At 41.5% G+C, this 16,877-nt stretch overlaps 1 protein-coding gene across 1 annotated transcript; it reads left to right on the top strand.

The window, feature by feature from the left end:
* The first annotated feature begins 1,176 nt into the window (after positions 1 to 1,176).
* efhd2 (EF-hand domain family, member D2) lies at positions 1,177 to 15,796 on the top strand. The gene is made up of 4 exons (XM_069659981.1): positions 1,177 to 1,724; positions 7,992 to 8,139; positions 8,234 to 8,368; positions 10,600 to 15,796. The coding sequence occupies exons 1-4, from the start codon at positions 1,438 to 1,440 to the stop codon at positions 10,729 to 10,731; spliced, it is 702 nt and encodes a 233-aa protein (XP_069516082.1). The 5' UTR covers positions 1,177 to 1,437; the 3' UTR covers positions 10,732 to 15,796.
* The last annotated feature ends 1,081 nt before the right edge of the window (positions 15,797 to 16,877 follow it).

Genomic DNA, 16,877 nt, shown 5'->3' with positions numbered 1-16,877 from the left:
GGGGGTGAGCATATTGAGGAAATTGTTTTTCCGCATCGCTGAGAATAACTGCACAGCACATTGGCTATTAATGTACCCAGCATGCTCTGGAACAAGTTCAGTTCTCTGTAGGAGATCCCTTTCATCTTTGCTGTTGCATTGATGGAAAACATGGAGCAAAGCATAATGCTCAGATGTTTCCATCAGAGGTAGCAGTTCTTGTCCTCTTTGGCTTTTCTGTGCTTAAGCCAAGTCAAATTTACCCTGCATGAGCTTCTCCTCTGCCAGTTCCCCTCATGTGGATGAAAGGGAGGATCCAGTGGTTGTTGAAGTTGGCATGACTGTCCAGCCCCCCTGAGTATTCATACACTGAAATGTTTGACAGAAGCATGTCAGTGAAGTCTCTGGGACTCTGCTCTGAGATTGACATCTACAGAATATATACGACTCCACATGGGGACATTATAACCACAAAGAAAGACCATTGTCAGTGAACTTTGTAATCATGCAAAGGCATTTGATGAGGACAATGGGCCGTTAGGTAGTTATCACAGTCTCTGATATGTGCTGGTAATGTGTTCCAGGAATATGTGACTCTAACAGACACCACCATTTGACTTCATTTAGCTCTACACTTAGGTACATTCCAGTCGCACTTAGTTTTGCTCTGGTATTTATCTTATTATTGTGTTTTTCCTGGATAAAATTATTTAATGGTGGGGCGGCGACCCCATTTAAAACTTTAAAAACAAGACAGACATCTGTGAAAGTTTGGTAACTGTCAATGTTTCAAATGTTATACTTGATAACTTGATGATATTGCAGTAATGGAAATTATATTTTGACCGTCTTCTTGAAGAGAGACTTGATGGGTTTTAACATGCTCGCTGTTGTATGTGACAGGTTGTAAAAAAATTAAGCTACGTGAGAAAACGTCATTATGTGCATATAAGCTTCTGCTGACTATGAAGTGAGAAGGTCTTATATGACAGAAATTTGCCAGGTTGAACTTAACATTTTTTTTAATGTGTTCTTTGAATGTAAGATTGGAGACTAAGGCTTTACCAAGATGTCTCTTTCCACTGACTAGTACACAAGGTTGCTGCTCTGTTGGGCATATGTTGTGTCTCTTTAAAAGGCGGGGCCACAGCGTGACAGCACTACACAATGATACGCAGCTAATGAGCCAATGTACAACATCCTCGAGTGGAGGTATTTGTCTGAACTTGGAGCTTGAGCCCCGGAAATCAAAACAAAGCCTTAGAGGAGCGTTTGTATTTGTGATTTATGTGGTTCGACTGTCGTCTTAAATACCCGTATACAGGCAATATATAAAGGGGGGCAGGGGGTTAACGGAACAGAAGGCTGTCTGTAAGTCTGGACGCTGACGCCTTCTCTACTGTAACGTTAGTTAGCTGAATAACGCCCTCTTTTGATTATTAGCCACCCAGTTTGAAAATGGCCTCAGACGAGCTCTCGTCCAAGCTCAGCCGTCGGCTTCAGATCGAAGAAGGAGCCGAGGAACCGGTGGCTGTGGACGTCCCCGGACACCAGAATGGGTCGGAGGACAAATCCAGCACGGCCAACGCGGACTCGGAGCTGGGGGCGAAGCTGATGCGGCGCGAGGAGCTGAACGAGGGGCAGGGGGAGCACGTGCAGCCCAGCATGAAGGTCTTCAACGCTTACACCGAGTTCAAAGAGTTCTCCAGACACCAGATCAAAGACATGGAGAAGATGTTCAAAATGTGAGTGTGTGTGTGTTTGTGTGTGAGACAGCCTGGATGAATACAGAGACATACTGAAAGACTGGAGGCTGAAGCTTGAACATGCCTCCAGGACAGGGATAGTTAATCTAATGTCAGTCTTAACAGGGAAGTAACGTTAAGATTGCTCATATAAGGAAGTGCAGTTGGCAGGTTGCTTATCTACGTCACATGTGCTGGAAGAGTGGAAATATTACAACAGAATAACACAAAACGCACATTAAATGGAGTAGTGAGTGAGAAACAGTCTTGTTATTGTCTATCAAAATAAAAGCTTTAACAGCTTCACTTACAGAACTGATAACTGATGATTGGTGCGACACTTTACAGGATAAATGCTTAATAAGTGAACTTAAACATGTATACATGAGGCTATAATCAGTATTTGGAGCTGTTGTTTATGTGAAATCTAATGTAGTCATGGATTTCTGTAGCTTGAGAGGTTGCAGGGCGTGGACATTATGCAGGTCGGTGATAAGGTCTTTTATTGTGTACAGGATATTGCAAATCGTTTTGAGTCATGGCCCTGATGTGTTAATAGATAAAAACTGAATTGACCTCTTTAGCTTGCCAAGAACAATCAGAAAAACACTTTTACTTAAGTGTCAAAATGAATGAAGTCATGCTTGTGAAAGAGGAATTACTTTATTTATAAATATTTTTGGGTCTTAATGTCTAAGTCTAAAGATTTTGAAATAGTCTCTGTAGATTGTTTCAGAATACAATAGAAAGGGTACTAAGTAATCATTTCAGAGCTAGTCCAAAATCCTTTAAAAGTGTTTGTTATTGCCACTAAAAAGCTCAGTTTCTGACAACATCGTGGAATGAATCGCTTCCTTTTTTAAAATTAGATCCTTCATAATATATAAACAGCTGTCAGCTAAACTGCCCTCTTCAGAGCCACCAGACTCCATTGACAAAAACAGTCATTTTACCTTGCAGAAGACCTGTGTTGCCTAAATATAAAGCTAACCTTTTAAAACATTGAACGTACACAATAACTCAGACAAACTAAACCTGTTCTTTCAGGTAAAAGAATGTTACAATACTGTTTCGGGTTTAGAAAAACCTTTTTACCTTAACAAATCGGTCTATTTCTGAAGGGATCCATTCTCTAATGTTGTCTGACACTTGTAAGTTTTGGTACATTTACAGTCATGTTTATAATGTACACTGTCCCTGAGAAATAACCTGTATAGTAAGGACTCGTAGCTATCAAATTCCTAATAATGTCGTGCTAATAATGCTAGTGAAACTTAGCTTGTGACAGTTAAAAGTATCAAGTGTTGAACGTCACTCTTTGCACAATAAGAAGAAAGAACACTGATCTCAGACCGTACGATTCCTATTGTGTGTTCAGGTTTTATCTTGCATGTCTCTGGTGAGCTTACCATCCATTATATTTAGCCTATGTTGCACACTGAGTTTTAAAAACATCTTAAATATATATATATATGAAAAAAATCCCAGCTGCTTAGGCCCCCGGGGTGCAATACACTTGTGAAAACCCTGCCGTCACTTGCGGACAGAAGTGGCTGTGGTGTAACATTAGTTTTAGTGTCAGCTCTGTGGTCACTGTTGGAGCCACAATTGCTTATTGTAACATGCATTATTTTCTATCCACACGTCGTTTAGTTTAATAGGAAACCCATTGTGCTGACTTGTTGTTAAGGCTACTTTCATTGTGACCGCAGAGTGAGTCAGAGCTGAATGGCAGGAATTCAGGGTGAGCCAGCGTTCAACATGCCGCCTTGTTGCAGGGAGCTGTCAGTGTGGGACGTGAGCACTGGGGAGTGTTATTGCACCTCTTCTGACCACCTCCTCTTACTTTAAATGTTGTTAACAAACCTGTGAATCCCTGACAAAGCTTTGACATTTCACGAAACTCTGCTGACAATATTTAGATCAAAATTAAGTATGCATTCTAGCATCTATATCTTGTAACACGTCATTCTGTAACAAAGACTCTTCTGTTCATATGGCGATGGCATTTTTTCTAACTGAAGAGAGATTGTCTTCAGTGAAAGAAACTGTTCCTCAGATTGAGTCTGAGGTTTTGTTATCACATGTACATGACTTCTGGCTGTCTCTGTGCAGCTCTGCCCAGATTCTTCAGGTTCCTGTCGTGTTCAGGCCTGTCCACACTTCTGAAATCCTCCACTTACTTGCAAATCCTCTTTTTACTGCCTTCTTCAAAGGGTTCAGGCCAATTCAGACGTGTCCAGTTAGTTAGTCAAGTTCTCTTTTTGATCCTACAGTCCTGTTCAGAACGGTGAGCACAGAGCTGGTTAGGAGAGGGAATGTGAGAAGTGTATCGGAGGGATTCTGCCCATTTTCATACATTAATCATAATAACCACAGAAACTAGGAGTGACTGTTGCTTTGTCAGATTTGGGTTGGTACAAAATTTGAGGACACTCGTGTGCCTAGTAAAATCTGAAGGATTGGAGGAGTACTGAGCCGCTTCCTTCATGGGAAATCTGTAACTCCCAAAGTCCCTTTAGAAAACAAATATCCCAAAAATAGTCGTGGAACTGCTCCAAACTAAGAGACCAACTTGGAAAGGCTACAATACAAAAGTAGCTCAACAAAGAGATTAGAGAGAGCGATAACTACTTTCACTACTTTATAATCTAGTCTGTGGCAGGATGGATGGATAATAGAGCTTTTAAATAAGTCCGCATGACTGCCAGATTTAGCCGCTTTATTGACTCAGGGGGAGTATTCAGGAAGAACTGAGCTTTTTCCAGACATGAACTCCGTCTGCCAAAGAGGAAATGCAATCTGATAGACTCAGCTCAGCTGTGCATCTCACAGAGCTGACAGCAGATGTTAGCCCATGCTTTATTTTAAAAGCACCTAGCTTTCTTTTCACCCCGTTCTTGATCAAGTTGCTGCTTCCAAATGTAAAATGTGACTTTCACAGTGACAAAATCAAACGAAAATTTACAACTGAAATAATCTGCCACCAGTTATGTTTGTCAGAGATTTGAAATTAAAACCATGGAGCCAAAATGTTTTCACACCGAAACAGCGAGTGAAGCAGCGTCCAAAATAGAACCAGCTATCAACTCAGGCACTAAACGGAGAGCAGAAACCTCACCTGGTTCAAGGTTCAGTTTTGTTGTCATCACACTGTTCAGGATTGCACAATGACATGCTGTTGTGTTTCCATCCAGGGGTCCAAAGAAAGACAACTTTCACTGATGTCAGAGGAAAACATGACATGTTTAGAAGATGCTCACCTTCAGAGAGAAAGAGAAGGTCCTACAGATAGATAGACAAACAGACAGATAGAAAGATTGATTGATTACTTTATTAATCCCTGAGGGGAAATTGACTTGCAATAGCAGCTTATGACATTAAACATACAATGACAGAATAGGAGAAAAAACAAATATAAAACTACAACAGGAGCAGCAGGGTGCAGACAGAGCCTCAAGGTAATACCACCGATGTCGGTATGTAGATAGATAAGGAACTTCATGTATAAATGTTAAGTGTTAAGTCACAATAATAATAATATTTTTTGATATTGTAATATATGGTTATAGGCTAGTTATAGTTCTCACAACAAATGTGATAACACTACAATTTTGTATCTTGAACTAGTTACAAGATCTTTGCAATATAGGTCTAAATTGAAAATAACTGCAATTAGAAATGTCAGGATATCTGTCTCGATAAAGAGTACTATAGAATGGGTTGCCTAGTTGTTAATGCAGGTACCCCATATAGAGAGGCAAAGTCCTTGTTTCATCCGCTGCGGGTTCGATTCTGACTCGTGGCCCTTGGATGCGTGTCATCCCCAGTCCCATATATCCTCACTCACTGTCCTATCGGAAACAAAAATACTAGAAAGACTTTAAAGAAACAGAAGACAAGCACCTAATGTTTGTTCTTTGTGTTTGATAAAGGTTTTACAAAGTACTGTGTAAACACTCTGAGTAAGCAGCTCTGCAAATGTGACATCTCTAAACAGCCGTAAGACATCTCCTGTCAGAGAGGAAGTTTGAACTGCTCTCTGATTATTGTTTTTATCCATATCATATCTAGTCCAGCATTAAGGTGGAGCACACCCACCGCTGTTTTGGAAACAAGATGTGTATCACTTCCTGTGTAAACATTTCCCACCAATCACAGATCAGCTCAGTGTGGATCTGTGTCTCAGGGAGGAGGGGCAGTGAGGGGCCTCGTCTTCACCGAGTCTCTTCTCATGGAAACTTGGAAATGTAGTGCCTTTATGGTTGGTTAACAATTTAAAACTATCGATCTTGCTAACTCAGTGTCTGTGAGTGTCTGTGTAAGTGAATCATTATTGAAAAAGGAATGCAAGGAAATAAATCATTAATATTCAGCTTGTGCAAACATGTCTTCAGGTAGGGCTAGAAAGAGGGGGGGAGATGCAATTATAGTAAAATATGGATAACAGCGTACATTTTACAACAGTCTCCTGACAGTAATTCATTATGTTTGTAAGATTATTTTTGTGGTGCATTTTTGTTCCTATATACTGACAGTGACAAGCAGGAGAGAGACAGGAGAGATGAGGGATGAAGTGCAGGAAAGAGCACAGGTTTGAATCCATCTAGGCTGCTGTGGCATGGACTCAGCTTTACCATAAAGCATGCACTTAACAGGGTGAGCCGCTTCTGTCCCTGGCATCCATAAAGATGCACTTGGTTGTACAGAAAAGTAAAAGTTCAAACCATGCTTATTTTCTCATCTCCACACAGCTGACTAAACACTGTGTGACGTGGGTGCGAATGCTGGATTGTCTGAAATTGTTGGATGAAACCCAGTAGCTCTTTTGCAGTGCTTGAATTTAAAGTTGAGCTTATTTGATCTTTGTCATTTTCCTGTGTTGTTGAGTCGAGTTGTATCACTTCTGCTTCACCTTTTTAGTTCCTAACGTCTGACTCTAGTCCCCTCTGAACGGCCTCCTCTCCAAATATCACTTCCAGGAACTCCTCCTCACAGCAGGCTCACAGCAGAGGAACAAAGGCAAAACTACCTGCAGGGGAACTGAGCTTTGTTTGTTCAGTAGGGAGAGGTTCTTGTAAAATGTACCCAGAGTAGCCGGGACAGTGGAGCCAGCCAGAAACAAGATATCTTTAAAAACACTTCAAAACCTGGATAAAAAACGTTACAGCATGCACATGGTGGGAGGTGGGAGTTTTATTTCAGCAGTAGCAGAGCTGCAACAAACTAGTTTTCTGCTCGGGCTGCACGATCATGGCCAACATGATAATCACGGTTATTTTAATCAATACTGAGATCCCGATTATTAATCATGATTATTAATTCATTTTAGGGACACATTTTTTTATTGTACTTTCACATTTAAATAAACAGAGCAACGCTTTCGGTTCCATTTTGTGCTGCATTCAGGCTCATACAAATTTAGCATCAAACTAAGACTTCAAATCAGGTTCTTTACCTGAGTTTGGTGCATCATGGGTAATTTCAGTGTGTCTTTGGGATTTAGGTGGATAGGGTGTCGCGCTGCGCAGCGTCTTTCTTATGGGTGTCTGACTTGACACTGGACGAGGACGGGGAGTAGCTCGTTCTTCCTCTCGGCCTTCGTACACTCATCATGCTGCACACAGACGCAGGTTTCATGACCTCTTTGCATGTTATTTTTTGTTGCCCTAAACCTGAAATCCCTCCAAACAAGCGCTGACGAGCCGTTTCAGGGGGACCGATGTTTTGGTTTAACATGTGACCTTCTCTCTTCATGTTTTAGCGTAACAACAAGCAGCGTTCAAAATGTGCCCTCATGACACGTTTGCACAAACACTTCAAAGACGTAACACAGAAGCGTATTTTGCGATCATAATGAAAAACAACAAAGAGGCATTCACGAGGACAGCTTCGTGTTCTCTTCCTGTTTTCAACAGCTGCTGTCACCACGACAACCAAAGTCTCCAGTTAACATGGTCACTCGTTGAACCGAAACACCGTCTCTGTTGTGTACTCTTCCACTCTAAACTCCCGCTGCAAGGTAGGCACTCATGCCAGCTCCCCAAAAAGTGAAGCCCAAACCTCTCCATCGCCCCCTGGTGGAGGGGCTGTTAGTTCTAGAGGACGCTTGGTTTGATGTGCAGCAGAGTTTTCTACGGGTGGAGCATTTTAAACATCAATATCACCGTCAATCAATTAATTAATCGTGGGAAGTCAAAATCGTGATCGGGATGAATATTCGATTAATTGTACATCCCTATTTTCTTCTTTATTTATTTTGTTTAGGTATGATGCTGGCAAAGACAACTACATCGACATGATGGAGCTGAAGCTGATGATGGAGAAGCTCGGAGCTCCACAGACGCATCTCGGCTTGAAGAACATGATGAAGGAGGTGGACGAGGACCTGGACAACAAGCTCAGCTTCAGAGAGGTGAAACAAGAAATCCAGATTATGAGTCGGCCCCAGGATGTGAGATTTTCCGTCTGTGTGCATAAATGTCTCTGTGTTCTTCCTGTCCTCTCAGTTCCTGCTGATCTTCAGGAAAGCAGCAGCAGGAGAGCTGGCAGAGGACAGCGGCCTCAGCGCCCTCGCTCGCCTCTCTGAAATCGATGTCTCTGAAGAGGGAGTCAAAGGAGCCAAGACATTCTTTGAAGCCAAAGTAAGCCGACTCCAAATTTCTTATATAACAACACAGTCGATGTTTCATTACAGTCAACACACTATTATGTTGTTTTAGAAGAAGAGGAGCACTCTGCTGCAGCGGATGGAATCAAATGTCTGTCAGGAAACCATGAAGAGAAATATCATTTTTTCCACATTAAAAACAAAAATGTCTCCACAAGCTGCAAAGCAGAAGCAGCATATTAAAGTCCTGAGTGGAGTTCTGAGTGTAGACCAGCCAGTTAGCAGTCCCTCTAGGAAGATGTGATATTGCAAGTTTCGTGAATCACTTTTTTCCCTGCACTTTACAGTAAAACCATAATACTAAATCAAATACTTAATGTCTGCTGGTGATCATTTGAAAGCTGTTAGCCGTCCCTTTCGCCACTTCCTGATGCCTTGTGTTGAGTCTACTGACCAATCAGAGGCTGTGTTCCTATCTTTCCACCAACCAGAGGCTCTGTTACAAATGTGAGTCACTACTGATCTCAAATACTGTTTGTACAGTAACACAGTAATCCCCCGTCTCTTATCAATGCTGTTATATAACGAAAATAACGAGTAGAGCAGTGTAAATGTAATAATGTGTGGATTCTCACTTACTCACTTGGAGAGCATTGTAGTGTGCACACGCAGGGAGAGATGGGTATTTCATGCCGACTTACATTTAACTTTTACACATTTTATTTGGCGTCTTGTCACAGAAGTGATGTCATGAATACAAACAGTTGCTCAGCCAATAGATGGCTTTATTGGAGCTCACTCGCGGTGGATGGGTCATGTGTTACACATGAAAAAAAGCCTGAAAACGTCACAACTTGCAAAGCAACTTTGTAAAACAGCTGCTGTGAAGTCGGGCATATAAGGCCGCAACAATCACAGAGAAACCAAGCGAAATCCTGGAGGTCACACACAGGAGAACGTAGCTTTCGGTTGCTGTATTGCTTGAGTGAAATGTTACCCTTGTGTGGCTTGTGGTGACAGATTTGTGATTCAAACCGATCATGTCTTGTTCCATTAGAAATGCATAAGAAAGAAAAACACAACTGTTTACAATACAAGAAAAAATGCAATTAAAAAACGGATTATTAACAAGAAACTAACTAAAAAATCTAAATGAAAATGTTTAAGACGGATGAACTGACATGAAGAAATAACCGTGTTAACATCAAGTCTTATTTAATGACTTACAGGCGTGTGCGGATTCCCACATTGTTTTTGGCTGGTTAATAAAATGTCAGCGCTCATCTCTGCTTCAGAAGTTGATTTACAAGCTGAACCTGTCACTAATAAGCACCGTGCACCATTTCACTCATGTTTAGGGTGGTTCCAACAACCATTCAAACAGTTTAGTGTGCCATAAAAACATTTAGCAGGATGCCAGCGTGCTTTATTTACTTCTGACCAAGTAACATCAACTGAAGCACCGTGAGATCTTTAACAGAAACATGAGCAGGAGGATCAAAGATAACTATGTTGTATGACAAAGTAGCGTGTCTGTGCAGCCTGCAAAGTGCATACTTTGTAAGGGCAGCTGCAGCGTGTGCTATAGTGTAATGAAGAAAAAGTGTAATGTGGAACATATGGCAAATCTCTGCACGTAATGTCAGCAGCTGTTTGAAGATAGAAGGTCTTATTTCATCTACAGTCCGATTAAAATTTAATTATATGTGATATGTGTTGTGAACCTGCGGACCTGCAGGCAGAAAAACTGAAACAACTTCAAGATATGGCATCTCTAAGGGACTGATTACTGGGAGGAGACCCCGGGCAGACCCAGAGCTCGCTGGAGGGATTATAAATCCCACCTGGCCTGGGAACGCCCCGGGATCCTCCAGGAACAGCTGGAAAATGTTAATAGGCAGAGGGTTGTAACTTGCTTAGTCTGCTGCCACCGTGACCTGACCCTGGATAAGTGGAAGATGAAGTGGATGAATTGGTGCCTTAGACTGTTACTGCCTGGTTTTCATACATGTCTGGGCTTTGGACAAAGGGTTAATATGAATCCTTCCATCAGTTAGCTATACCTGCTTATCTGTAAGGGGTGCAGGCGAGGCTGGAGCCTGTCAATAACAGGGCTGACACAACTCTGCCTACTTGCTGCTTCCTTACAAAGCCCTACGTCGCCCTCTCCAGCCTTAGATTAGATTTAGATTCTCAGCTCTTTGCTTTGAACTTAACTGTAGCTGCATTGTCCCCTCCTGACAGCTGTGTGTGTTTGTCTGACAGGTGCAGGCCATCAATGAGTCAAACCGGTTTGAAGCAGAGATCCGCCAGGAGCAGGAGGTCAAGAAGAAGCAGGCCGAGGAGCAGAAACAGAGACGGGCTGCTTTCAAAAACCTGCAGTCGGCCTTCAAGTGACCCTAATGCCCCCACCCCCATCCCCCCCACCCCCCTCCTCTCAGGACCGGTCGCTCTCTGTGCTGCACTTACACTGTCAGTTTGTCCATGTGTGTTTGAATGCTTCGTGTGTGTCAGACAGTGGTAGTCCTGAGACTAACAAGGGCTGGTCACTGGTCTATGAAACAAAGGACTGAATACGTTATGATCAATCAGCACTGTCTGTGCTTATGCAGAAAAAAAGGGATCATTGATTATGTCTCTTGAATTATATATTAATTTTGGTCTGTAGCTTAGTGGCAAGATCTTCAATTTAAGTTGACTTTAGCAGGACTCCAGGTTGGGCAGTGGAGCGAGCATCGACTGTATATACGAGGTGGAAGTAGCCACTGTGACGTCAGCCTTTTATGTGTTGACTACTGTTTAGAAGCTGCACGTTTGCAGGATAGATAAACAGTCCTACACCTCTATCCTGATTGACATGCCACCTTGGTAGTGACTTGCCACCATAAAGTATTCCCTGTGTTATCGTCTATTTGACTCCAAGTGGGACCGTAACTTACAAAAATGCAGACTTGAGAGAGATTGAGACCAAAAACTCAGAGGTCATAAATCAAGCTTAACTACAAGTCAACTAGTGGAATCGCCCCCTGCTGGCTGTTGGAAAGAATGCAGACTTAATTAGCTTCACTTTTGAGACCAGTGACTGCATAGAGAGCTGGACGCCGCGTCTCAGTCTGCTCTCATTGTGCGAAATTGATGCCCAATAGCCCCTGTGATAGGTGCTGCCATCTTGAGATGGTGACGTCTGGAGCCAGAGTTGCGCAGTAGAGATCGCCGTAGCCACTTCCGCTAACCAGAACACACTTAAATGAACCGACCGGCCGGCGTGTTTAACAGCAGAACAGCTTCTTTGAGTTGGTCAGAGGTCAACGTTGCAGGTATGGAAAGTTCAATGACTGTAGTGTTAGTGTTAGTTACGTCTCCTCTCCCCGCTCGTCCTCTACTCTGCTACTAGGGAACAGAACGCTGCAGGAAAACGATTAGTCAACAGAGCTGTCAATCATCCTTTTTATAGCATCAAATAACTAATTAAAAGTAAACTAAAAATGAACACTTGGACATAAATCAGCATGATAAGAACTAACTATAATGACAGAAACCATGTTTGAGAAAAATGTATTTGACGTGTATTTTGATTTTATAGTTTGACTCATGTCCCATCTGTTAACATGGAGGAGGCGGGCTTTATGAGCTATACTGCAGCCAGTCAGCAGGGGGCGATAAAGAGGGTTTGGCTTCACTTTCAGGGAACCGTCATGTCGGCCACCTTTTTATACAGTCTGTGTTTGAGACCCAGAGGCTTCTTACATTTCTTATATACAGTCTGTGGTATTGAGCTGAATGAATGGACTGTTCTTAAAGTATGTCACCCACCACTGTGTCCCCAACACCAAAGAGACGATTTTTTAACTGTAATATAAACATGACTCTGAGGCATCCAGCATAAATAGTCACTGTGACTTACGAGAGCAGTAAAATCCTACCTCCAAGTTTAATCAGCTGCAGTGGAAACGTTTTTACATCTCTTACTCCAGTCGGCCTTCCAGCATCGTATAAATTGTCTCGCTCAGACCTTAAACAAGACGCCTTTTTCAGGATGCTTTCAGTCTCGTCACCTAGTGCCTGCTGTCTTTGGATGTTAAACCTGGAAACAGCAGAAAATATTACCCAGGATGCACTTCCTGCTCCATAGTCAAGTGCTCCCTGGATGGTCCCGCTGCCAGGGTGTGAAAGGTGTCATGTTGAAACAGCACGGACGCTTTTATATCTGTTAATTCTAAGAGGTGATCTTCGTCACTTTTGAAAGCAACCAACTGTTGCAACCTAAAACCATATCAGATTACACGTGTGCAAAACATTGACATGCATTGTGTGAATTCATGAAAGTTTTTGACCATCAGCCGGACATTTACCCTGCCGTGTTCCTGCGTAATATAAGTTTGTTAACGTTCCGAAATATTCTCAGACTTTCCAAGCTGTTGTTCCGACCTGAGGGGTCAAGTCGGAACAACGTGAATTCCCCAGTCCTGAACTTCCGGATGATTCCGACACCACATGAATGCAGGGTACATGTTTGCTTAGACTAGTGATGGATGCACTTGTTTCACTGTCTTGTCTTTTACTTAATCAAATCCACTGTGATGATTAGCGTACATGTAATCCATCTGTCACACAGGTATTGTTAAATATTGAACAAAAAGCTGAGCTCTTCCTTTTTTACTGTCAGCTCTGTATTTTTGTACGATGGGTATTGAGTATATATTAATAGTTGTGGTGTGGGGTGGTTGTGGACGATGTTTTGCATGAGCCTTGTGAGGTACAGACACATTTTAAATATATATTTTTGTTTGTAAAACTTTTCTTCTCTAGTTCTGGTGATTTATTCCTTTTCTGTGAACATTACATTCGTCCACTTCAGATTGAAAGTTAACCGTCGTCATGGCGGAGGAGCTACTTCCTGGTTGTGTTTGTCCCATAGTTGGATTTAAAAACCAAGATTTGTTGTTTGAAGGTTAATATATAGAAATGACAGCTAAAACTATGCAAACTGTCCTTTTTAAAGACACGCCCCCTCCCTTTGATGGGCCTGAAGGTTTGACACAGATTATCACACGTGCCATTAAAGCTGTTACACCATATATGGTGTTTAAAGGCTCACACTGTTTCACATATTTCTCTGTAACACCATGAGTAATGTGAATGTTGACCTTTTCGGGGTGTGGACAGAACATGTCAGTATGAGCGGAAGGGGAAGTGTGAGTTCCTGCAGAGATGTGAGATGTGAATAGTGCTTCCTCTTTAAGTGCAGAGAAGAAGAGTGTCACTTCTTCTTCAGAGATGCCAATCAGTTCATTTCCCGTGCTCCGTATTTGTGTATGTTCCTGCTTGTGGAGCTTTTTGTGTTGTCTTTAATCAGGTCAATCTGTTTTTAAACAAAGAGTTTGCATTTACTCGGTCATTTCCTGTAGGTGGTTTATCTGTTAGCTTTAATTTAACAGCATATCTCTGTCTCTGAAAGTTTAATTGTTAATCCTGCTGGGCCCCACAGTTCAAAGGTAATCTGATCGTATTAACGGTATCAGAACGGGTTGTGCAAAAGAAAAAAAGAATGATCCGATACGATAAGGTGATCCAATCTTGGTTTTATGTATCCCGATAAAACCTGCAGTTTGTGTTTCTCGAAAACGTTTGAGTCTGTTGTGTACGGAAGCGCTAAGCGGACATGCATCCATACATTTAATCACTCTGTTTTCCCGTGATAACGAGTCATTTCCGGTGGTTTTCTTGAAGTCTCATGGTATTTATCTCGAGATAGCAACGCTGCATCATCGTAACGTCAGATGATTCTAACTCGAGATGCAAAAGCACAAAACAAACAGAAACAGGCTCAACTTCCCTCATTGTGGGTGAGGCAGCATGGCATGTCCTGCTCAGTAACATCACAGTGAGCAGCCTGTTGGTCTGTTTTCTAGATCGACAGAAAATTATCCCGTTATCACGAGAAAACCAGCTTTGTTATCTCAGATAACGAGATAAATAAGTTGAGATCCGGACAAAACAACCGGAAATAACTTGGAGTAAAGAAAATGTGTGGAAGCATATCCGCTTAGGGCTTCCGTAGGAGGAAAAACGTGATCCAAAAAAATCAGGATTACCCTGATCCAAGCAGAGGGAGGTTTCAAACTGGATCACAGGAACAAATGTAATAAAACTAAAGTAGGTCAAACAAAACACAATTTTTACAGTGATGTTTATGAACACGTTTTTTATATTTTGAATTGTTGAATCGCTAACGTGACATAATAGATGATGTAGACTTTTGATGCAGACTTGCAACATGCAGGTTGTGGAAAAAATAAAGGATTTCGTCCCCATAAAATAATCCACCAAATAGCGTCAATATCAAACCTAAAATATTTAAATTAAAGCAGCCGTCAGGATCTTTGACTTTGTGTGGGTTTTGGCGCCCCCCTGTGGACAAAGTCCAATTGAGAGCACTGGTAATCTTTAAAGGTCTGTTTCTAGATCAGGTTGATCCTATCCAGTTATCTTTGAAACACCAGGACATCAGTGAGCTGATCCTGATCCTGGATAGAAAAAGGTAGAATAATTATCTGGATTAAACCTTTTGAACAACCAGGCGGATTGTTCTCATAGATGTTTGACAACAACTCAGCAAAATGATTGTTCCACTGTATATTTTACAGACAACAAACTGCCAATTATTTAACACATAATCCATACCATTAAACTCGTCTTTCACACAAGTATGGGTCACTGCAAACACATTGCTTTATTGTAGAAATAAAGTTGCTCCTTTAATTCCTTACTAAATGACCAGTTGACCAAACAGCTGCTCCTAATTCCTAATTCTGTCTCTGATGTCAAAGTCTTCCTCACATTCCCTCTCAGATGGTTCGGTGTCATGTGATCTGTTCAGTGTTGCAAAATAATTTCCTCCTGTTTCCTGGTTTGAGTATCATGGTCCACTCTTAACAGGGATCATTCCCTGTTAAGAGTGGACCATGATACTCAAACCCTAACCCCAAACAGTATTTTCCAAGCTCCTGCTGGCTGGTAATTATTGCTTCAAAGCTTCCTGTCTGGGCCTGGAAGCTTTTTAGCCAGGACAGAGTACACTTATCTCTTCTAACCTAACCAGGTCGTATTTGTGCCTAAAATAACTAAACTGCAACTGGTTTACAACTTGGTTAGGATAAGAAACCGTCATGGTCTGGGTTAAAATATGAAGTCGAGTTCCCATTTCTCACACAGACAAAAACAGTTTCCTGGATCAAAGTCTTGCAGTACCAGCCAATCACATTACAGTAGGGCGGAACTAGACTGAACTCTATTTGTAATAAGAGCTTAACGCTTGCAGCACCAAACAAACTGAATTTCAGTGTTTATTTGCTTTGAGGATGTTGTATTGTGATGAACTGATCATGTTGTTGTATATTTTAGAAAATTCCCTTGTACAAATGATTCCAAACAAGAGAAGTAAAGCAGTAATTTTACACCATCCTTTGTCGTCTGTTGGTTATCGTATGTTTTACTACATGTTTAACTGTGTGGCCTCGTGCTTCATGTGTTTAAAAGCATTTATGAAACATGTTTATTCATTAATGGATGATTCTTCAAACTCACCAGTAATCACATGTTTGTACGATCTTTAGTGTTTACTTTAAATCATCTAAATCTGAGTGTACGGAAGCCCTAAGCGGACATGCAACCATACATTTTATTTACTCCATGATGTGAGTAATTTATAATGGGAAAACCAGCTTTGTTATACCGATGTAAAGAGATATATAAGTCGAGATATTTGCTCGTTATCACGGGAAAACTGAGTAAATAACATCTCATGACCGCTTAGGGCTTCCGTATTTTTGTGTCTTTAAGTTGAATTCTTTTTAAACCTGGAATTGTTGTACTTGTGTTTGTTTTGAATCCGTTTAATGTAAATGTGTGAGGGGAAAACTTTTTGGTTCGTTCTTTGTAAGATTATATGTAAGCCGCCTCAGCGTTGTTGTCGTCGTGGCTCTCTGTGCTGTGACTGAAATGTTCTTCATGAAATATCAAATGTTTCATCCCAGCTGGGAGGACGTTTGGGGGTTTTCAGGGTTTAAAAATGTTTTTGTGTTGTCGATTAATCCATTAGTTAACTATGAGATTATCTATGAAATTAACTATTTTAATTAAAAAATAATCTTTTTGATTAATTCTTTGAATTAAAAATGTCCAAATTCTCTGATATGATCTTCAGAAATGTGAATATTTTCTTCTTTTTTTCCCCTTCCTCTGGCCATAAACTTTTGGTCTTTAGGCTGTAAACAATGCTTACGGGCATTAAAAATAACTTCCTCTAGCTCAGCGGTTCCCAACCTTTTTTCCTTGGAGCCCCCTCTGCTTGTATCTAAGAAAGGCTGAGTCCCCCCCAGCCCGCACACACGTACACCAGAGCAATAACGTGATTCATTCCAAATCTTTATTGGCTAAAATTAGCACCAATCAACCACTGGGATTGGTTGGGAACCACAGCTCTATCTCAGTGGTTCCCAACCTTTTTGCCTGACTGCCGGTCAGCTGTACACACGGGTCTG

Source organism: Semicossyphus pulcher, unplaced genomic scaffold (assembly GCF_022749685.1).
Source record: "Semicossyphus pulcher isolate SPU_LCO1_2020_fin unplaced genomic scaffold, fSemPul1.0.p SCAF_13, whole genome shotgun sequence".
Classification (NCBI taxonomy): Eukaryota; Metazoa; Chordata; class Actinopteri; order Labriformes; family Labridae; genus Semicossyphus; species Semicossyphus pulcher.
The sequence above is the reverse complement of the archived record's forward strand: the minus strand, read 5'-3'. Positions and strand labels throughout refer to the sequence as shown.

What these genes read in the sequence shown, in the direction of transcription:
- efhd2 (XM_069659981.1), top strand. Translation starts at nt 1,438, where the DNA reads ATGGCCTCAGACGAGCTCTCGTCCAAGCTCAGCCGTCGGCTTCAGATC. An exon ending in ATGGAGAAGATGTTCAAAAT is followed by an intron (nt 1,725 to 7,991) that starts GTGAGTGTGTGT and finishes TATTTTGTTTAG; the next exon opens with GTATGATGCTGGCAAAGACA. An exon ending in AGACATTCTTTGAAGCCAAA is followed by an intron (nt 8,369 to 10,599) that starts GTAAGCCGACTC and finishes TTTGTCTGACAG; the next exon opens with GTGCAGGCCATCAATGAGTC.